We start from the raw sequence: 23,717 nt of genomic DNA on the forward strand, positions 1-23,717 counted from the left end.
AGCTAGTAAGTGTCTGAGGCCACATTTGAACTCAGGTCTTCTTGACTCCAGGACCAGCATTCTATCCACTGAGCCACCTAGCTTCCCAAACAATATGTTTAGAAACTGCAAAAGTAAGTTTTGTTAAAGGTATAATTGGATCAAAATTACTCAGTAGTGGTCTTGAATGCAATCAATACAGAATGCCAAAAGTGATAAAATGAAGAGTTTTTCTATGTAAGATAACTTGAAAATATATTCAACTAAATTGATGTCACCTGACTGGTAATAAGTTTCATTTCATGATTTAAATACATGATATCTTGTATGTTATAATTTTTCTTATATTGAAAAATTTGGCAAGTCTTGGAATTGCTGTTAGCAAAGTAACTTTTCTTTCATCTGGATTGTTAGATTATGAAATGAGCTATTAAAGGAATGTAGTCAGAATGTTTGAATAATGTTAAATATTTGATGGGGTATATTTTTCTTTATAATGGATAGTAATAATAGCTTACTTAAAAAGTAGTAAAGTCCTCTTTAAGTTATTCTTATTTGAGAAGTTTCTTGGGATTTTCTATTTGAGAAGTGTCAGAAAATCTTATCAGACCTCATGACCTTGTATTATAATATTATGAGGTACTAAAATTTGAAAAACTAGAAATTTAAAAGTTTACTTAACAGTGAAGAGTGAGTTTCATCTAAGATTATTGAACTATCACTTAGGAAAATTATGAAATTGTGTTTGTTAATAAATAGTATGTTTTGAATTTACATCTTGAACCAACTTAATAACAATTGACTTTAGATTCAAAGATTTATTTTTTGTCTCAGGAGTAAATAAGCAATGCATATATATTTGATAGTCTGGGGACTTACAGTAGCCAGAAATTTCTGGGGATTTTGAACAAACTATCATGTATATATATACTGTATGTGTAAAACTCCAGAATGTGATTATTAATTTATAAATGAAGGATAAAGGAAATTTCCTTATATTTACTTATTGTAAATTGTTGTTGAAATATAAGAAAAAAAAAATAGCAACCTAGACCAAAGCTGTGATTAGTAGAGTTTTGCTATTTGAGGTAAAATCTCATGAGACTGTAATTTGATATTGTCTTAAGTTTTGATTTCAGGTATGGTTGTGTGAAGCGTCATTGAGCTAATAGTCCACCATTCAAGGGAAATGCCATATGCTGCCCAAAGGGAGTACAGTCTGATAACTGCTACAGGTGGATGTCTGTGTCTGAATGGAGTAATAAACGTACTTACTACACTTTGCAGATCTTAAAGCACTATATGAATGCTAGCTATTATTATTTTTCATTGTTAAGTTTTTCAAAATTGAGAATTTAAATGTTAAAATGAGTTTGAGAATTCTGAACTCTTTGCAAGGCATCATTTCCTATACCATAGCAATATTCCAACTCAATCCCATCCTGAGAGGTTGTCTATGAAAGTTTTCCCCAATTTTCTGGATTCCTTCTTTTCTTGGTTGCATAGGTATTATTTATAAAAGAAAAATTTTAATTTAAAGTAATCAAAATTATCCATTTTATACTTCAACATCTCATCTTATAGTTTAAGGTCTGATATTACTGAATCTGCTTCTTTTACATATTTTCCCCCTGGTTTCTTTGAATTCCTGACCTTTGTTCTTCCGAATGAAATTTATTATTATTTTTTCTGACTCAGTGAGATATTTTTAGTAATTTAATTGGAATGGCATTGAATCAGTACATTAGTTTGGAAAAATTGTCATTTAAAAAAATTATATTGGCTTTACCCATCCATAAATAATTAACATTACTTTGATTATTTAGATCTGACTTTATTTGTATAAAAAGTATTTTATATTTATGTTCATATAGTTCCTATGTCTGTTTTGGCAGGTATACTCTTGGGTATTTTATACTATCTAGCTATTTTAAATGGTCTAAAACAATATTGACTTATATTGTTGACACATAGTGTAGTTTCCCTGTTGTTCTCTTTTGGTTAAATCTATTTTAGCTTTAGCTTTGTCTGAGATCATGGTTACCACCCCTGTTTTTTTTACGTAATAAATTCTATTCCTGACCTTCATTTTATGTTTGTATATCTCATTTTTATAGCATTTCCTGAAAGCAACATATTCTTAAATTCAGTTTTTTAATCTGCTATTAGTTTCCATTTTATGGGTAAATTCATCCCATTCATATTCTAAGGTATAATTACTTGTTGTGTATTTTCCTCCTTCCTATTTTTCCTCACTATCCTTCTCACCCTATTCCTATCCCTCCTCACTCCATTACTTTACTTCTCCCCACAACCTTGCTCTCCTATTCCTTAAACTACTCACTTGTTTCTTTCTGAATTTAGAAAAATTTTATACCCTTCTAGATATATGTTTTTCTCTCTTTTACCCATTCCCTGATGAGAATTTGGATCCAGCATACTCTCCCTCCCCACTACTAGCTTCTTCTGTATCAATTTTTATGCCTCATTTTACTCCTTTTTTTCTTATCTCCCTACTCAGTTTTATTTTTTTAGAATCATCCCTTGTTACTCAGCTCACCCCAAGCATTCTTTCTTCTTTGTATTACCCAAATAATGATAGTCATAAAAGTACTGATATTTTCACATATAAGAAGTAAACAATTCAACCTTATTGAATTCCTTATAACTGGTTTTTGTCTTTTTTTTTTTTTGATAAGGCAATTGGGGTTAAGTGACTTACCTAGGGTCACACAGCTAGTAATTGTTAAGTGTCTGAGGCCAAATTTGAACTCAGAACCTCCTGAATCCAGGGCCAGTGCTCCATCCACTGTGCCACCTAGCTGCCCATAACTGTTTTTTAATGTTTATATTTCTCTGCACATTATATGTTGAGCTTTCCTTTAAGTTCTGCTGTTTTTATAATAAATACCTGAAAGTCTTCCAGTTCATTAAATGTCCATTTTTTTTTTCAGTGAGGATTATACTTAACTTTGTTTGTAAGTTACCCTTGGTCATTACTCCAGCTCTTTTGTTCTACAACAAGACTCACAATCCTTCAATGTAGTAGCTATTAAGTCTTGTGTAATCCTTATTGTAGCCTCATGATATTTAATTTTTTTTCTTTCATTGCTTCCAATATTTTCTCTTTAACCTGGGAACTTTGAAACATGACCGTGATGTTCCTGTAACTTTTCTTCCTGGGATCCCTATCAAGTGGTGATCAGTGGGTGGTTGTTGTTATTGTTGTTTTCTATGAGATAGGGGTTTTTTGGTTTTTGGTTTTGTTTTTGTTTTTTTACTGATGAGGATTTAAAATCAGATCTTTCTGAGTGCTCTATTCCCTAGACCAACTAGCTAGATTCACCTCCTTCTCCACCATACAGTTGTATATAGTTAATAGTCAAATGAAACACAGATGTCTAGATCACCTATATGATGTAACAATACCTATGTATTGTTAGTAACGTCACTGTTTGGTGACTGAATGATTGTAATTGCCTCATAGGTACCCAACTACATTACATGAGTTTTAGTGGACAGGAAAACTGAGATCACTTGTGATCAAGGGGAGGATCTAATAACTTCAATAATTTCAAAAAAGGGATAAGTAAACAATATTTTGAGATATCTACAATAGCTATCATGTGATATCAAATTATTAATGATTTCTATGTGGTGATAAAATCACAAGTACTTCTAAAAACCCCTGTGGTTTGTTGCCAACATTTATAAGTTAAGGGAGTAATAAATTTCATTTAGAGGTTGGAGAAATTAAAGATGTATTTTTCCCCCATAAATTCATGGACCCTGTGAAATATATCCATGGTCCATGAACCACAGGCTAAGAACATTTGTCTTAAAACAATCTTCTCAATTTAATGATTAAATGTATTGAAACCCAGAAAGTTTATATATTTTTGTTACTTTGATGAAGCCTATTAAATTCAGAATATTAAAAAAAAAGATGTAGTGTAAAAGGAGGCCAAAGTAGGTGTAATAACCAATCCTGATCCCAGAGACCAGGTGATAAAAAACACATCCTTCCTTTCAAAATAAAATTGGATCATTATGGTATAGAACAATGATGTCAAAGTCAAGTAGTAACAGGGGCCACCAATCTATATGGAAGAGTCCCTGTGGGGCACATATTGACTTAGTTTAAAATGTAATATTATTTGAGTTTTATTATATTTTTATTAATTTTGAAATATTACCCAATTACATTTTAATCTTATCCAGTGGACCATATGCAGCCCTCAGGGCATGTGTTTGGCATCTCTGACATAGAAGATTGTACACACCCTCAGTCACAATCACTGTGCTGGTTTATTAAATTTTTTTGTTTGTTATGAAGGAAAGATGGCAATTTTGTTACTGAAAGTGACTCTGATGTAAAAACAAAAACAACAATAAAAATATATGGCAGTTAATAGCCATGCAAGCTTGAGAAAGTCACTTCAGTTTTTCAAGCCTTCATTTCATCATCTATACAATGAACATAAATAATATCTGTCTTGCCCACCACACAGAACTCTTGTGAGGACCAAATAGTACAATGTATTTGAAATTGCATCCCAAACCATTTATTTTACCAGACCTGTGACTTAATTAGTAAAGGGAGCTTCCAGTAAAGACCTTACTCTACAAATGCAGATCAGCTCCTTTCCTATAACCTCAAGTCTTAGAGTTGTCAGGTGGATTAAGGTTAAATGATTTGCCCAGTGTCACACAGGCAGTATGTGTCACAGGCATAACTTGAACCCAGGTCTTCCTGATTTTGAAGCCAGCTGTGTAGCTACTATATTTTGTTGTCTCTCTTTAGAAAAGGAAAATTTTCTACAACTTTTCTACATTAAGTGAAATTTCTAATATCCTCGTAATTCTCAATAAATGACCACTGCATAATTATTTTTTATAGCATGCTAGTTTTCTTTCTTTTTAAGGTTATTTGCATTGTCTGAACTTGAGTTCCTGGATGTCTCCTACAATGAAATCGTTTCTATTCCAAATGAAATCAAGTATCTCAGGTATATAAAAAACTTTAAATATAAAGTTCATGTATTTCAAACATATGTTTAATCACAACACAGACTTGTTGTTTTAGGGAGAATTGAATTCAAACAATATATTTTAAGCAGCAATTTAACAGCAAGTAAAGATAAAATCTATGAAGTATTAATTCTGGAAGAATGTAAATAGTGATTTCTCTGTGGTATAGTAATCAATCAGTAAACATTTATAAAGTGCCTATTATGTGCCTGGCACTGTACTAAGTGCTAGGATAAAAGGAAAACAAAAATTTCCAAAACCATTTGAAAAAGAATCTTAGTGACTGCCTAACAATATCGAGTTACCTTTATCCATATTTAAATACTAATAATAGGAACTTATTTCAATGGACACTTAACCTTGAGATAGAGGAACCTAAGAATAAAAGGCTGTAAGTAAAAATGCAAGAACATATAAAAGGGTCTTAATTGATCTTAATGTTCCCTTTTTTTTTTTTAAGCCACTTGGTGTCTAATGCATTAAGCTAAATTGGGCTAAGCTGATTTGATTTTTACATTTTCTCTATGCATAATTCTCCCAGATGCTTTTCTGTTCCCAATCTGAGTCAGAAAAGAGAAAAGTGGTTTTGTACACAAGAGAATTGAGATAAGTGAGGTTTTTAAAAAAGAAAATTAGTAATGTTGATTCTTTTTTAACAAAGGGAAAGGGAATTACTGGAAGAAATTGCTATGGTATAATCAAGAATATTGAGAGGACCTTTATGCTGATTATGCCAGGGATATCCTAATTTGACTAAACTTGAGAATTTGTCCCTTAAATGTTTCAACTAATTTTATTTTGAGAGAGACATTAAAATGTTTTACTGGCTAAAAGATATCATCAAAGCTGTGGGGTTTTGCTGCTGACATATACCTGAAAAGAAGCAAAGAATGCCGGCTAGATAGGTCAAAAAACAATGACCTTTCCTCTACCTGTGATTCTGGCTCAAATTTATTTGCGTATTAAGCCAGAGAGGATGAGAGTATCCCACCCTAGCTCAGATAGTTGTTAGTGACAAAAGACTCTGATTTCTACTATAGAGAAAAAGAAGAAATGATTTAATCTTCATGTGAGGGCATTTGGCCTAGCTTTTTAAAAGTGGGTATAACCTTACTGTGACTCAATAGTTGTCAAACTCTACTTATCAGGAAAAAGACTTTTAGTCACCAGCCAGTAGCAGATGGGAGGTGAGAGCTAGGAGGTAGTTCTGAAGAGATGAAGCCCCAAAGCTAGTAAGATAAAGCACTGCCCGGCAAAGTCCAGAAAAGCAGTAGAAAGATATTTACAGTAGATAATGGAGGAACCCACAAGACAGCAAGAGGCAGATGCTGATACCCAGGCCCAGAGAGAGCAGCAATTTCACCATTAGATATCAGAATACTCGCAGGATTGGGCATGTGAGTTGCCCTTTCACACATATGCTTTGGACCCCCCCCCCACCATGTTCCTAATATGTATGCCCCTTGTGAGTGTCCCTTATCTCTGCCCATTCTTCACATACAGGTTTTTGTTAGAGAGAGTGCCCAAAGTTTGGGGAAAAAATGTTCTGTTACTAGTCTTCTTACTGTGCTATCTTGTTAAATGTTTTGCTTTTAATTAATTTTATCCTCTGGCTGAGGACACAATATTTACTATAAAAATGTAAACATATAGGTGGGAGCCTATGGGCTATGGTTTTGAGTGGATATGGACTATTGCATATGTAAAGGTCAGCCAGACAATGAACTTGCTTCTAGAACACAGATGATATTCTCACCCAACCATTAATATGAATAATATCCCCAAGGACTATGGAAACTATAAGTGACTAAATTGGGACTGATCGCTGTAAGGCAAGATATAGTTATGTTTTTGGTTTTTTTTTAAAGTGAGGCAATTGGGGTTAAGTGACTTGCCCAGGGTCACACAGCTAGTAAGCGTTAAGTGTCTGAGGCCGGATTTGAACTCAGGTACTCCTGACTCCAGGGCTGGTGCTCTATCCACTGCTCCACCTAGCTGCCCCACTTTATTTAAAAAAAAAAAAATCTTTTGAACCAGAATTGACAACTGAACAGAGGAGTTTTGACCTCTTTCAGTTCCTACTAGAGGTAAACAACCAGAGGTTACACTGAGAGTATCAAGGAGGAGAGGCCTCTGCCAGTCTTGAGCTAAATTCAATCCTTGTCCTAGATGAAAGAGCACTGTAGCACTGCAGCTGAAAAAAAGGACAAAAGCACCAAACAAAGTAATGATCCATAAGATCAATCCATCCCTAGATATGCTGTGTTCTGAGAAAAGCACATAGCCTGGCAGCAACAGTCCAACAGCAGTAAAATTTGCCCAGTCAAATCCATCAGTAGCTTATCAATGGCAGACTACCCTACCTGACACAGTCCAGGCCATTGCCCCAAATCAGAGTGGCCTTGCTGTCCCCCAGACCAGCAACTGAGCGACCTATTTGTCTCAGTCCAGAAGCTGCCATGCCCAGCCCAGCCTAGTAGCAGCTGAGACATCTTCCTGACTCAGCTCAGCAGTGAATTGACCCATCTAGCTGTGATACCATATTGTACAGGAGGCAAGTCCAGCTCAGCCATCCAGCCAGCCAAGATGCTGTTTCCTACAAGGAGATAGCTTAGCTGAGCAGTGGAGCAACTCACGCATGATTGACATCAAGTCTCACAGTGAATTTTATGATTATTTGGAGAAATAAAGGACTTTGAGGACCTCTACTTTTGGAGCTGTGACTTCCCTTGGTCATCCATATACAAGTTCCTCACTGACACTGTACTTTAAGTCCATACCAGTTCTTCTCTTCAAAGACTCTGTTTATTTGTGGGAAAGTGTGCACTTGGTGCTATGTAATTACTGTTTTTGTCATACTGTTTAACTAAATGCCCTTGCTAAAGAACTCTCTCATGGCTGATTGTAAAGGGAATATAAACTGGTAGGGTCTCATAATCTCATGTTAGGATGATAGCCATCCACAAGTTACCTACCCCTAGAATCCTGAGAGTAGGAGTGCCTTCCCCACTAGGGAGTAAAAACTGCTGGTACAAAATGTTGGGGGGGGGTCTGGGGAAAATGAGACATTAATATACCCTTGGTAAATTTGTAAACTGATTCAAACATTCTGCAGAGCTATTTGGAACTATGACCAAGGGGCTATAAAGCCAAGCATACTCTTCAACCTAGCAATACCACTACTGGGTTGGTATCCTAAAAGAGATTTTAAAAAAGTTAAATTTGAAATTGGGGTGATGGTAGGGAATGGCTAAACAAATTGTGGGATGAGATTAGAATGGAACACTATTGTGCTATAAAAAATGATGAGCAGGATGCTATCAGAAGGACTTATGAAAAATGCAACTGATAGTATCTGAATACAGATTGAAGCATAATTTTTTTTGTTAGTTCCTCTTTCTAAAGGTTTTTTGTCTGTTTATTTTCACAACCTGACTAATGTGGAAATGTTTTGCATGATTGCACATATATAACTTATATTGAATTGCTTGAGTTCTTGAGGGGGTGTGGGGAGGGAGGAAGAGAATTTGGAACACAGTTTTAAAAATTGATGTGAAAATTTCTATATACATATAACTTGGGGAAAATCCTAAATAAATAAATAAATAAATGAATGAATGAATGAACAAATAAATAAACAAATAAGTAAATAAAAATGAATGAATGAATAAAAATAAACAGATGAATGAATGAATAAATGAACAAATAAATGGATGAATAGATAAATAAATGGATGGATGGATAGATAGATGAATGAATGAATGAATAAATAAATGGGAAACTGCTGATAAAACTTGGAGGGAAAGAACCATTAAGGGTGTTACTCTTATCTACTCTTATCTATCTTATCCTTGGACTTCAGATAGTTCATTGTTAGGCCCAAACTTTAAGCCTTCCCTGTCTGATAAGACCTTCCACAGTTAGGTTTCTAGTTTACATGACTCTTTTTTTGGGGGGGTGGAGTGGGGCAGTGAGGGTTAAGTGACTTGCCCAGGGTCACACAGCTAATAAGTGTCAAGTGTCTGAGGCCATATTTGAACTCACGCCCTCCTGAATCCAGGGCCAGTGCTGTACCCACTGTGCCACCTGGCTGCCCCCTAGTTTACATGATTCTTGAGAAACCCAGGGCTTTCCCCAACTCATAGATATGAAATCACAGTGATGCTTTTTGATGATTTACTCCTTGTATGGTGCTGTACTCCATTTATTTGCTCTCTATATCTGCCATGTATTAATGTACATATTAATACCTGCCATTTATCAATGTATATATTTCACCTGAACTTACAGTTTTTTCACATGGACTAATACTCTGATTGCTTAGCAAGTGAAAATACAGGGCCGAGACTAATTCTGATCACACTTTCCCATAAGAATCCCATAGTTCTTATATAATTACAAGGAAACACCTATGTTTGTTATTTGTTGTATTTAGTGATCATTAAATACATGGGGAGTTATTAGTAGCCATGATTCTAGAATCAGATTATAATTAGTGTTTGGCTTTAGTAGTATTAATTGCACAAATAACTTTTAATGATGGTCTTTTGCTGCAGCAACCTTAACAATTTGAATCTTGATGGGAATGAACTGAAAACCATGCCACCTGGAATTTTGAAACTTTCCCCAGATGTCCTCAGTATAGAAAATAACTACATACACCCTTTGCTGTGGAAAGAGAATTGCAAAAATGATGTTCAAAGCCTCAAAGATCTAGCTCTCTTATCCTTTTCCCAAAACCAACTATGGAAAGTTTATCCGATGCTCGCACCTGATATTAAGCAACAGCTAGTCACGTAAGCAAACTATAGAAACTTTTTATTGATGGCAATTATTTTTCTATTTTGTTCTCAAGCAAAATATTTAGTACGGTGGAAAGAACACTACATTTGAGATCAGATGATCTGTATTTGAATCTATTGTTCTAATAAGTTACTAATATGACCTTGAGCCAAGCATTTAACCTCTGGTTAAGACGTTTCCTCATCTGTAAAATGAAAGTGTTGAATTTCACTAACTGGTTTCTATTAGGTCGCCTTATTAGACCCAAATGACCGGTATACAGTGCATTTGATATAAGGTTAACTCGAAATATTCCATTAAGTTTTCTTCTGACACTAAACACTTAACTAAATGGTTTCTGTAGCTGCAGAAGGGGAAAAAAAACCCTGCCTTTAGCTCCATTCCTCCATTATTTCACAAATTATGACTTATTCCCTATGTAAACTTGAAACCTTAACTCTAGCTGGTAGATAATTATAAAGTTTTCTAATGAGTCTTTGAAGACATGGAAGAAAGTGTTGGAGTGTGTCCATAGGAGCTATTTTTCTGTGTCTGGGAGACTGTGCAAACATGTAGCTCTTTGACCAGGTTTATTAAAGGAGTAAACTTATATACAGAGAGCCACCACTACTCTTTTTTTTTTTTTGTGAGGCAATTGGGGTTAAGTGACTTGTCCAGGGTCACACAGCTAGTAAGCGTTAAATGTCTGAGGTCAGATTTTAACTCAGATCCTCCTGAATCCAGGGTCGGTTCTCTATCCACTGTGCCACCTAGCTGCCTTCACCACTACTCTTTCAAGAAAAATTCACAAACTCACTCCCACACTTTGGTAAACCCATATAAGACTTTTTATCCATACCTTTCTGATGAAAGCTACTTTTTCTCTAGTTAGTGAACTAAATTCTTAAGTACTTAATTTTTAAGCATTTTAATAAACGTCTCTTTTTTTTCTTAGCAGACATAGTAACCTTCCCTCCCCTCTCCCAAATGTTGACTAAGTCATTTGACATACTCTTTTCAGAAAATGGGTCACTTTTTTGAGTTGCAGGACATCCTAGCCCACAAAATGAAGGCCTAGGCCATTGGCTTCTGAATTATCAGTTAAGTCTCTGGGCTACTCGTCTATTACACAGGTAACAGGAAGATCACAGTTCCTGGTATTGGAATTGCACTGAGATGAGAGAATATAAACCAGAGAGTTAGCCTAAAATTGATTTGTACAGGCAAGAATGCCCATTAAGTCTATTGACAGCATTACAACCTGTGGATTCCAACAACCTGTAGAGTAAAATAAATCAATGAAACACCGGAATCTTTAACTTTTCTTTTTTGGGAGTAAAAATGGGGAAAATATCTAATTAGAATTACTTCTGAACCTCTGGTCTCTTAAAGTTACTGCTTAGCTTTGACCTTTTCTCTATGGGATAACACAACTTTTCTAGAACAGATCTAGGACCTGGGTAGGGGTAGGCAAAGTAGACACATTGAGCAGAAATTGCAGAGGAGTGCAATATGAAACTTTTTAACATTCTTTTAAAAATATTTGCATCAAATATCTCTGTGTTAAGGATCTGATATATAATATATACATGTATATATATACACACATATATATTATATATATGTATATATGTATATATTCCTAGACATGTATGTATATGTATGTAAATGTGTGTATCACAAAATTTTAAGACCAAGAGTAATTCTGCAATAGATAAATGGTCAAAGGATGAGGGCAAACAGTTCTCAAAAGAATTACAAAATGTTAAACGAACATATGAAAGATTGTTGAAAATTACTAAGAAGATAAATGCAAATCAAAACTAATCAGAAGTTTTACGTCACTCCAAGTAAATTGGCAAAGATGACAAGCAATGGAAATAGTTAATCCCAGAGGGACTGAGAAAAGACAGAAACATTAAACAGTACACTGTTAGGGAAGTTATGAATTGTTCCAACCATTTTGAAAAGCAATTTATAGTAAAAAAAGTGACTAAGCTTTTCATATCCTTTATTCTCAGAGATCCCACGGCTAGGCATCCACAACAAGAATACCAATGAGAAAAAGAAAAATTCATAATATTTATGTTAATAAATTTTGTAGTAGCAAAGAAAAAGAAGGAAGGAAGGAAAGAAGGAAGGAAGGAAGGAAGGAAGGAAGGAAGGAAGGAAGGAAGGAAGGAAGGAAGGAAGGAAGGAAGGAAGGAAGGAAGGAAGGAAGGAAGGAAGGAAGGAAAAGTAAGATTTATTAAGTACCAGATACTATGTTATATGCTTTACAAATAGTATCTCATTCGATCTTCACAACGATCCTGGGAGGTATGTATGATTATTATCCCCATTTCACAGTTGAGGAAACTGAAGTAGAGCTTAAGTGACTTGCCTAGAGCCACATAGCTAGTAAATTGGAGGCCAAATTTGAACTCAGGTTTTCCTGACTCTAGGCCCAGCACTCTACCTACATTTGTACCTAGCTGCCTCTAGGAAGCAAAGTAGATATCCACTAGTTGGGGAATGGTTAGACAAACTTTACATGAACACAATATTATTGCATTGTAAGAAAATAGTAAATATGAAGAATACAAAGAAATGTGGGGAGACATACATACTGATTCAAATTGAGGTAGGCAGGTAAACAACATACACAGTTACTATCGTAAAGTATACGAGAATAACAAAATGGAATGCTGTGTAATTATATTTATTTTTTCAAATAAAGATCTCCCCTTGCCCCCACTTTCCAGCTTCCTTTTGTGTGTTTTCTCCCATTAGATTGTACATTGCTTGAGGGTAGGAACTGTCTCATTTAAATCCTCAGCACTTAGCACAATACCTGGCACACAGTGGGCACTGAATCGATATTTAATGAATTGAATTGCCTTTTCTTCCTCCCACTCCTCCCTCCCCCGACACATACACACTTAGAAAGTAAGAAACACCACCCCCCACCAGTAGCAAATAAGTATAATCAATTTAAACAGTTCCTTCATTGACCATATTTCAATCTGCATCCCAAGTATACATCTTCTGATAGGTAGCCTATTTCATCATGAGTCCCCTGGAGTTATGGTTGATCATTGTGTTAGACGAGTCTCTAAGACTTCCAAAGTTGATTTATAAAATATTGTTGTTGCTGTTGTATGAATATTTTTCCTCATTCTGCTCAGTTCACTTTGCATCAGTTCATACAAGCCTTCTTGGGTTGCTCTGAAACTATGCCCCTTTCATCACTTTTTACGGCACAATAGTATTATGTCACATTCATATACTATAACCATTTACCAATTAATGAGCACCTTCTCAGTTACCAATTCTTTGCAGTATAGAGATTCTACAAATAGTTTTGTGCATATAAATCACTTCCCCCTTTCTTTGATTTCTCTGGAGTATAGAGCTAGTGGTAATATTGCTGAATCAAAAGGTGTGCACTATTTAATAGCTTTTGGAGCCTACTTCCAAATTGCTTTCCAGAATGTCTTGACCTGTTCATAGATCCACCAACAGTAATGAGTATACCTATTTTCACACAGCCCCTCTAGTATTTATAATTTTCCTTTTTAGATAACTTTACCAATATGATGGGTGTAAGGTAGAATATCAAAGTTGACAATCTAATTATTAGTGAATTAGAGATTCTTTTAAAAATGACTATTAAAAACTTGGACTTCTTCCTTTGAAAACCTTTTATTTCCTAACCTTTGACCATTTATCAACTGGAGGACGTCTCTTACTCTTATAACCATGAATCAGTTATATGTTTTATAAATGAGACCTTTATTAGAGGAATTTGCTGCAAAGACATTTTTCCCCATTTACCTGCTTATCTTCTAATTTTAGCTACATTGATATCAAAATTCTTCATTTTGCCATCTGTGATTCTCTCATTCTCTTTTGCTCATGAATTCTGCCCCTCACCATAGATCTGACAGGTAACTTCTTCTTTATTCCTAATTTTTTTTATGATTTCACCCTATATGTCTAAGTAATATACTCATTTAGAACTTGTCTTGATCTATGATGTAGAATGTTGGCATGCCTAATTTCTGCCAGTCAGCTTTGCAGTTTTCCCAACATTTTTTAGTGAGTTCTTACCCCTGATGGCTAGGATCTTTAGGTTTATCAAACACTAGAGAACAAGTGTCTTGTTTTGTTTTTTTGTTCCACTAACCAATTTCTCTCTTTCTCAATCAGCTGTGTAAGTATAGTGACCAAGCTTGGCCTCAAAGAAGAAATATGACAATGTACTCCCCCTATCTTTCTTTGCAGAGGTGTGGGGGGTTAAATGTGTTGAAAATCATATTTATTTTTAAATTCCTTTGATATGTTGGTTAGTTTTGCTGATGTGCTTTTTTTCCTTCTTTCTTTTTGTTCTTTGTTATAAGGTATGACTTTCTGGGTAGAAGAGGGATGTATTTGAAAACTATTATAATGAAAAAACAGAAAGACAAATGAAAAAATTAGAGTATAAATATGTTTTGTTTAAATGTGCATGGTTTAATATCAGAAAATTCTTTCTTCTATGGCATAGACTTATGTATTTTGTGGAGAATACAATTACCTACATCATAGTGAAGACTCCAGTCATCCAGCAAACATTAACAGCACATAGGAGTCACAAATTTCAAATATAGGAGGGTGAAATTTTGAGAACCTTTTCTAAAATACATAAACTCCTTGTTTCTGCTTTTATTTTGTTGGTACTACTGTGTATTGCTGCTTTGAGTTTTCATTAGGACATGAAAAGTCTTTTAATGTCATCATTGAAATAAGCAAGATCACAAACTCATAGGATTATAGGAATTAGAGCTAGAAGGAACTTGTCTTTGGCATTATTTGTCTCACCCAGGCTATGGGGCTGATTTGGATGCATGCCATTAATGATTTAAAAGCATAAGTAGCTTTTAGTCTTAGGGAGCCAGGCCAGATAAGCTACATGCTTTTGTTTTGGAGGGGAAAGGAGAATTTTTATATAAACTAATATCAAGAATAGTATTTTATATGTGAAGAACTGGCTTTTGTTGCCATTGACCAGTATGTATCCTCATTGGTGGGGACCTTAAAAAGCTGCATTTATGTATCCTTTGCTGAGTGTTTGTAATTTAGTAAAAGAGTTTTTTGGAGGATGGGCAGGAGGGAGTGGTCTTGTTTTGTTTGTATTTTTAAAAATGCTTGCCTAATTAATTCATTCTCTCCAAATTGTGAATTTGGGTTTAGGGGAAGTTGTAGTTGACTTTAGGACTTACTTATTATATTATTATAGAACTTAATAGATCATTTAGTCCAATTCCCTCATTTTTCAGACAAAGGAATAGACCCAGAAAAAAATGACATAACTTCCCAGGGTAACATGGGTAGTTATTGGCAAAGTCACTGTTCAAGATCAAGCCTTTGAACTACAAACCTTTCCATTACCCATTGTTGTCGCCTATTTTAAAATTAATCACATAGTAAAGATAAACTATATTTGTTGACTTGGTTTTGTTTTCCTAACTTGAAATATTACAATTATAAATAATAATTTGTGATAGCTATCACATAGTACTTGAAGGTTTTCAAAGCACTTTACATATGCTGTCTCATTTAATTCTCACAATAGTTCTGGGAAGTAGGTGCTATTATTATCCCCATTTTACAAATAAGGAAACTGAGGCTAGTAAGTTTCTAAGGTAGAATTTTAATTCAGCTCTTCCTGACTCCAAGTTCAGCCTTCTATCTACTATGCCACCTATCAATAATATAGAATGCTATGGTTATTTTTATTTATGTTGCTTTTGTAAAACAAATGCTGCCAAAAAAGTGATTTATATACAACACCTAGCCCAGTGCCTTAGCCACAATAGGTGCTGAATAAATATTTCATTGAATTGAATTGCATCTAATATCTGTCAGAGTGCCCCAGACACTGAAACAGCCAAGTTCTCAGAGACAGAGAGAGAGGGAGGAAGGGAGAGAGGGAGAGAGAAGAAGGAGAGGGAGAGAAGCTTTGGAAATGTTACTTTAGGTATGTAACAAGACTGAACCTAGAACCGATTCCTTATTATTGTTAGACAGTTGAACACCACTCACAAACTACCAAAAGTGTAGCTCATCACACCAGATGTACCAAGAGAACACACACTGCTGGTTTTCTTTCCCAGACTAGAGTCCCACAGGTAAAACATGCTACACATTACCACACCTAAACTGTTTCCCTACCACAAAAATTACAACTGACTTTTTTTTTCTTCTTGTGGTACAGTGGAAAGAAAAGTAGGCATGAAGTGAGAGGCCCTGGTTTCAGATTTTACCTCTGATGCTTGACTCTACCTGTGTACCTTGTAAAAATTGCCTTACTTCCCTGGATCTGCCTTATTCCTTTTTGTAGAACAAGAGGGTTGGACTTGATGGCTTCTGAGATGCCTTCTAGCCCATTATTTGTCATCTTTATATTCTGTCCACTGGATCTGCCAGGCCATAATGTTCAGTGCCAGCAATGGTTACTTGTCTTCTCCTATTTAAACTTGTATACTGTAGACTGCATAAGGCTAGAAATTCTTGAGCCTTCTCCTAGTGCCATCAATAATGAGTGTGTCTTCCATATCATTGGTTTTGGTGCTGCCTTCTCCATATTGCTAACAAAGTCTGGAACTTGTATAGAAGTGCTTTGCTGCACTTTTAGTAGTGACACTGTCATTGGGTGATTATACCACTTTGTTATTCTGATGAAAGCGTTTTTAAAAAGGACTAGGAAAAGAAAAGGATCTTCCTGGGGGAAAAACAAGAAATGTCCTCATTTTGCGCTTTTTCTATCACAAGTTGTAAAAAAAAAAAAAACAACCCTCTTTTTTGGGGGGAGACACTTAATTTAGTGTGGCAAGTGAAGATGTTAGAAAGTTTATGCAGTGTCTAATGCTAAAAGAAGGAACCTATTGTTCTTTCCTATGATAACTTCCAGCATTTAATTCCTTTATTCATCCCTCTACACTCTTGTCACATCTTCAAATCTCTATTGTTATACATAATAAGTGCTTAATAAATGCTTGGTGACTTGACTTCTGCCTTCTCACAGCTATCCCTTTGTCCAAGCCTAACCAACACAGGACTGGACACCTGTATCAGTCTCACATTCAGTATCCTTGCCTCTAAAATCATCTAACTTCAGATTGGCCTACATAGATAACAAAATTCATTTTCTTTTATTGAGAACTAGAGACTTGTAAGGAACCTCTAAGAGATGGCTCATTTATTATTTTCATCTTGTCCCTCTCCTGGGTAGCAGTGTATAATAATTACAGTTCCTTCATATCAAATCCAAATTTCTCTAATCAATTACATACTTTAAGACTTGTCACCATTTGGCACTACCACTTTTTCCCTTGCTTGCCACTAACTTATCCATATTTTCTGTTATACATCCCACTGAAGTAGCCACTCAAACCAAGCCTGCCTGTTTACCCCTACATATTGTACCACTAGATCTCCCCTAGGAAGGATCAATGGCCTGAAATATGCCATCTTTGGAGATACCAGAGAGACATGATAAATGATAATGATAACCAGTGATACACAAGTTGATAACTATAATGTGCTATATGGTGATTTTGTTTCCTAAATGTAAAATGCTTATTGTGGATACCACTCATTTAGAAATTAATCATGAGGGGCAGCTAGGTGGTGCAATGGATAAAGGACCGGTCCTGGATTCAGGAGGACCTGAGTTCAAATGTGACCTCAGACACTTGATACTTATTAGCTGTGTGACCCCCCAGGCAAGTCACTTAACCCTCATTGCCCCACTAATAATAATCATAATCATAATGATAATGATAATAATAAACTGCTTTATGACTTCTTCCTTATTTCTGTTTTAAGTTATTATTTAATTTTAACTATGTTCTCCATTCATGTGCACCTAAGTGGCTCAGTGGATAGAGTGCTGGCCTTGAATTAGGAAGACAAGTTCAAATCCAGCCTTAGACATTTATTAGCTGTGTGACCCTGGGCAAGTCACTTAACCTCTGTCTGAATGGGTATAACAGTAGTGCAAACCTCCCAGGATTATAATAAGGAGTAAATGATATCATATTTGTAAAGCACTTTGTAAGCCTTAGAACACTATATAATTGGGGTCAGCTAGGTGGCGCAGTGGATAAAGCACTGGCCCTGGATTCATGAGTACCTGAGTTCAAATCCATCCTCAGACACTTGACACTTTTTGGCTGTGTGACCCTGGGCAAGTCACTTAACCCCCCATAGCCCCGCAAAAAAAAACCCACACTATATAATTGCAAGTAATTATTCTTATTCCTTTTTATCTTTTCAGCTACATTGTAAAATAATTGAGGTCAGGGACTATATCTTTTGTTTCTTTGTATTGTTTATGAAGCTTAAGAGTAAATAAATGTATGTAGTATGTAGTAAACTTTGTTTACTATGTAGTAAGCATTAAATAAATAGCAAATGTTTTACAAATTTGATTTCTCTGTTTCAGCATTAACTATTGTCACTACTGCCAGGGCCCTTTGTATGGTAAAGGACTTCGTCTCATTCGACCCTTTGATGTTTTTAATAATCCACTTCTTCCCATCTTGTTTATTCTCTGCTCTCCAAGATGCTATAAGTATGCAAAGCGTGATCCAAATATCTTGGATCTTTTGACCAGATGATATTAATATCATGACTTCATTAAGAAGACAGAAGTTCTACTGCCAAAATTGGGAAATTTCACAATCTACAAGTTGTAGTAATATCTCTTAGCAAATGTAACTTTGGTGCAGTTACTATACACCTCAAAATAAGGACCTCAACCTGAATCTTCTGTGTAATTCAGGAGCTTTACACAACTTTATCATTAATAGGAATCATTGGCTATTTCTTAAGGAAGAATTTGTATGTGTCACTGGAAAATATGAAGACAAGGACAATTTTTTTCCATTATGTATTCTACATAATAAGAAAAATGTATTATAATCTCTAAGAATAAACATTTTCTGCATTTAACCTTTTTTAATTTTTTTTACCTATAACCTGCATCTAAGTTAAGAAACAAGCATGAAATGTGACATGCCCATTATAGTTTCTGGCTTCTGAATCTGTGATCTCATCATTTTTAATTATTGTTACATGAGCTAACTGGAGATAGCCCCTATGCATTGGGAGACTTTGGCCTTTTTAAGCAAAGGTTTTTCGCAGGTCTCAATTTGTTTGCAGCAATGCCCCTTCACTGATTGAGACTAGTAAGAAGTGAGGCAAAGAATGGACTCCTTTACCTAGTCAAAACAAATAAATAAATAGATGAATGAATGAATGAATGAATGAATGAATGAATGAATGAATGAATGGAGGAAGATAGAGGGAGGGAAAGAGGAAGGAAGGAAGGAAGGAAGGAAGGAAGGAAGGAAGGAAGGAAGGAAGGAAGGAAGGAAGAGAGGGAGGGAGGGAGGGAGGAAGGAAAGAAAGAAGGAAGGGAGGGAAGAAGGAACGAAGAAAGGGAGGGAGGGTTATGGGGTTAGGACTATTAAAGTTTAAACTGGACAGCTGACACTAGCATGGGTCTTCTCCTTGAGAAGACAGACACACCTTGAAGCAAGAGAGAGAAGCCTATTAGTGGTGGCTGCTGCCTGAGTGGCACCAGGGGGGCAGAGATGGCTTGAGAGATTCGAGCTGCCTCTGACCCAACTTCCTTTAGCCCACCACCAGTGGAGGATGTTCTACCCTCAGGTGATCACCCCCAATAAGGGAACTTTCCACAGTCAGATGATCACCCCATTGGTCCCTCCTCCATCCGTCCTCTATAAAAGTTTTTGCCTTTCTCCTGTTCAAGGAGATAGGTATCTCAGAGAATCATGTCTCTGTGCCATGCTATCTCCTCATGAGAAGAAGTCCAAGGACTTCTCTCTTTGTTTCCTTTCCCTGGTGCCTAAATAAAATATTATTTTATTCTAATTGGATTTGTGTGCAAGAGGGTATAATTCTTTAAAGAGTAATTCCTAAGGATCCTCACACCAACCATTTCTCCCTGTAACAGCTATCAAAACTTACATTCCTTGGGGCAAAGCGCCTGTAGGTGAGGATATGATTCCCTATATGGACAGAGAAAGAGAGGCAGATAGGGAGAAGGAGAGGAGAGGGAACTTCATTGTCCAACTGAAGCTTGCCAGTTGAGTCCCTAGTGGGGCAGCTCCTATTCCCAGAATATTGGTTGTTATTGGTCCTTGACATTGAGAGGTAGTATCACACATGACTTTGCAGTGAATTGTATTTAAGTGAAGGAGGGCTGTGCAAAGTCACCAGCTATGGACTCTAGAAAGACATCAATCTTTGAAACCCATAAGGGAGCTAGAACTTCATGAGACTACTACCAAGGGAGAAAAGGAGTTCAAATAGCCAGGACAGATAAAGACTTTGGCCTTCTGTCTTCTCTCTAGGTCTTTCACTATCCCAACTTTGAGCTCTCTAGTTTACCCTATATGTGTAAGGAAAGAGAGCACTGCCAGTTTGATAATATTTTTGTTTTTGTAACAACTGACTTTTCTATACTTATTAAATACATGTTTTAAAAGCTAAAAAGAAAAAAAAAGAAAGAAAATCTATTACTTGCCCAAAGAAGAGATTGCCTTATGGTAGTTGGCGAATCTTTATGGAAGGATATATAGTCACCCATAAGTCATTTTGATATTGTCTATTGGGACTTATTTTGTCTTGTGAGTATATAGAAGTAGCTGTGTGACAGGGTAGATAGAATGTGGGACTTGGAGTAGGGAAGACCAGAGTTCAAACCTCTTCAATTATGAGTCAAACTTACTGTCTGTTTGCAGTGTCTGTCCATGATAGATATGTCAAAGAATAATTTCAGTGATCCACAAGTACAACTCAATGTCATAATCTGAGCAACTCAATGTCATAATCTGAGAAATATGAACCTTTTATCCAAATTGTGTTTCCATTATGGATAGCTAGAATGATCACTTTAAAATATCTATGCCTCTCTCTGTGCCTCTCTCTCTCTCTTTCTCCCCCATGTATGTATGTATATGTATATATACATATACATCTGTATTATATACATTATGTCTATATAATACATATATACACATATAGAGAATGTTATACAAATGCTTGTTTTATTCCACAAATTTTAAATTGAATTAAAATTAAAAAAAAATATATGGTGTTTTGGGACTTGATGTAAATAATACTACCTATGAACAGGAAGTAGATAGGAAGAAAGAATTTAAGAAAAAAGGAACCCCATTCAAGTGTACACAAGATAGTTATAGTCATATGAAAAATATGTTCTAAATCACTATTGATTAGAGAAATGTAAATTAAAATGATTCTGAGGTACAAACTCATACTTATCCTTCAGGGGGAAAATGGAACTTAAATGAAATAGAGGACTTCCAGGAATTCCTCATGAAAAGACTATAACTGAGTAGAAACTTTGAAATACAAATTCAGGAGTAAAGAGAAACACAAAAGGTAAAAATAAGCAATCAGGAATAGACTTTATAAAGATGAAATGTTTGAATTCTCACGGGGTAGGGGGCAAAGATGATATAAACATCCCCTAAGAACTATAATGTCATTGGGACCATTGAGAGAATAAAATAAAATGGAGGGTTTGGGAGTGATTTTTGTCATATTTTTATGATCTGGAGAGGAGAAAGGATACACTAGAGAAGAAAAGAAAATGAATGAAATGGGAGGGAACTTATTATCTCAAATAATCAGAGTGCAAAAGTAGAAGTTCATAAAAATGAGGTCCTGGCATCACTTGAAATTCACATATCTGAACTGGTCAAAGGAGGTTGGAAGACATGTTTCTGGTATAGAAATATATTCTACTCAAAAGGGAAGCTGGGAGAGAGGAAAAAGGGTCACAATATGAAAAGAGGGGAAAGAGTAGAAAGTGCTAAGAACCACACCATTTCAACCACCATTCTTAAATTATTCAGCTAAAGAAAAATAGCAGGGGGGTTATTAGATCTGATTCTCTATGCTAACAAGATAATGAAGATTAAAAGCTTTTTTTTTTTTTGGTTAGACATATATGGCACTGTGCTTCCTCTTAATGAAGTTTTGATTTAGGAGTCCTGTTGCATACTGGAAACACTGAATGAGGTCCAAAAAGATAAAATAATTTGCCCGTGTCCTTGTTGTTCATTCGTTTCAGTCATGTCCAACTCTTTGTAACCCCATTTGGGGGTTTTCTTGGCAAAGATACTGGAGTGGTTTGCCATTTCCTTCTCTAGTTCATTTTTACAGATGAGGAAACTGAGATAAACTGGATTAACTGACTTACCCAGGGTCACACAGTGTCTGAGTATTTGAGGCCAGATTTGAACTCAGGTCTTCCTGACTCCTGGCCCTATACTCCATTTACTGTACCCTGTACCTTGCCCATGTCAACACAAAGATAAATTTGAGACCCAGAATCAAATCCTTTGACTCTTAGCCCCTGTGCTCTTTCCATCTGACTTTGTTGATAATTACTACATTCTACCCATCTGTTGTGTGAATTTTCCTGTTGCTGCTCTCAAGAGCTGGCACTCTCCAGAGTTCCTTCCCCCAAGTACAATAACCCCCTGCACCTAGCAGACCAGAAACATGGTGGGAGAATTCTAGGGTTGCCATTTCTGAATTATTGTTAGGCTTTGATTTGGTGCAATGAGAGGCAACTTATAAATAAGAATACATAGTCCTTGTGATAACCTGGATTAGTTGTGAATAACCTTACTATAGGAGTAGGTTCCTGGTTATTTGATCCTGTGGCAGGAAGAGGATATTTATCATATGTAACAAGATTTTCTCAACACTAAGACTTTGTTTAGCTTACTTCAATATTCCCTTGGAAAACTTGTATCATTCATGAAATGTAACAGGGAGAATCTGAGACCAGTGGTATATTATATTTCAAAAAAGACTTAGAGGCAGAAGAACTTGGTTCATGTACTTTTTTGTTTTTTACTACTTGTGAGCTGTACAACCTTGGGGGCAAGTTATTTAACCTCTCAGAGCATTATTACTTGATCTGTCTACCTCAGAGGCATATTGTGTGAGTCTGTGTTATTAGAGATAAGGGCTTAAAACATTTTAAAAACATGAAACACTTCTATAAATGTGAATTATCATAATCATCCTATAAGGTGTTTTGATAGAATTCAGCCTGATTTTCCAACATGATTTTTCTTTGGTTTGGTTTCACATATCTCTTGTATAATATATATTCTCTATACTCCAAAGTGAAGTAGATGAGAGGTACTCAGAACCCTTCATCAGTTTAACTTTGTCCGTGTGCTTTTAATTTGGGGACAAGGTACTAAAATGTAAGAACCGTCTGTGTAATTTATAGTAATGTAAAAATTGGCTCCACACAGCAGATCAATTGTCTCTTGTCTCCAAAAGGGATCAGATCCAGATTTCACAGAAAGATAGGAGTCTCCATGATGTACCTGCCATCCAATTGGAGAACACTCTGCTAGGGCACAGAATTTCCTCTTAACCTCAGCTGAAGAGACAATCCTCTTGGTCCAGAAAGCAAGAGGATACATGGTCTTATGACAGACAGAATTCTGCCCAGGACATTTCTTTTCCATCCTCTTGGGAGAGTGGGCAGCCTAAATGGAATTTTCCAATTTCATTTTCTCTTTCATATGGCAACATACCAAAATATAATCACAAATTGATCTACAGCCTCTCCCTTGGCAAGACTCAAGAAATAGGAAATTGTCCTTGCATCCAGATTACAAGAGCATCCCTTTCCTCAGATGTGTTTGTCATCATAGCGAGCAGATCCATGGTTTCTCCTCCCATTGGGACAGAACATATGGGAGTTCAGATGCTTTGTATAAAAAGGAACACAATATATCACATAGAAAAGGCAAAAAAAAAAAAAACTACACATGATGACTTAACATTATTTACTTGCTGAGTTAATATAGAAA

The 23,717-nt window shown here is 35.7% G+C and overlaps 1 protein-coding gene across 1 annotated transcript in view; it reads left to right on the plus strand.

Annotated features, from left to right (window-relative positions):
• LRRC63 (leucine rich repeat containing 63) overlaps positions 1 to 18,705 on the plus strand; it is a 44,268-nt gene extending 25,563 nt beyond the window's left edge. The window contains exons 8-10 of the mRNA XM_043997908.1: positions 4,905 to 4,988; positions 9,567 to 9,806; positions 18,263 to 18,705. Coding sequence (XP_043853843.1) covers positions 4,905 to 4,988; positions 9,567 to 9,806; positions 18,263 to 18,437 — 499 coding nt within the window. The 3' untranslated portion in view covers positions 18,438 to 18,705. The remainder of the gene's footprint in view (positions 1 to 4,904; positions 4,989 to 9,566; positions 9,807 to 18,262) is intronic.
• Positions 18,706 to 23,717: the final 5,012 nt, after the last annotated feature.

This window comes from Dromiciops gliroides, chromosome 3 (assembly GCF_019393635.1).
Source record: "Dromiciops gliroides isolate mDroGli1 chromosome 3, mDroGli1.pri, whole genome shotgun sequence".
In the NCBI taxonomy this organism is placed as follows: domain Eukaryota; kingdom Metazoa; phylum Chordata; class Mammalia; order Microbiotheria; family Microbiotheriidae; genus Dromiciops; species Dromiciops gliroides.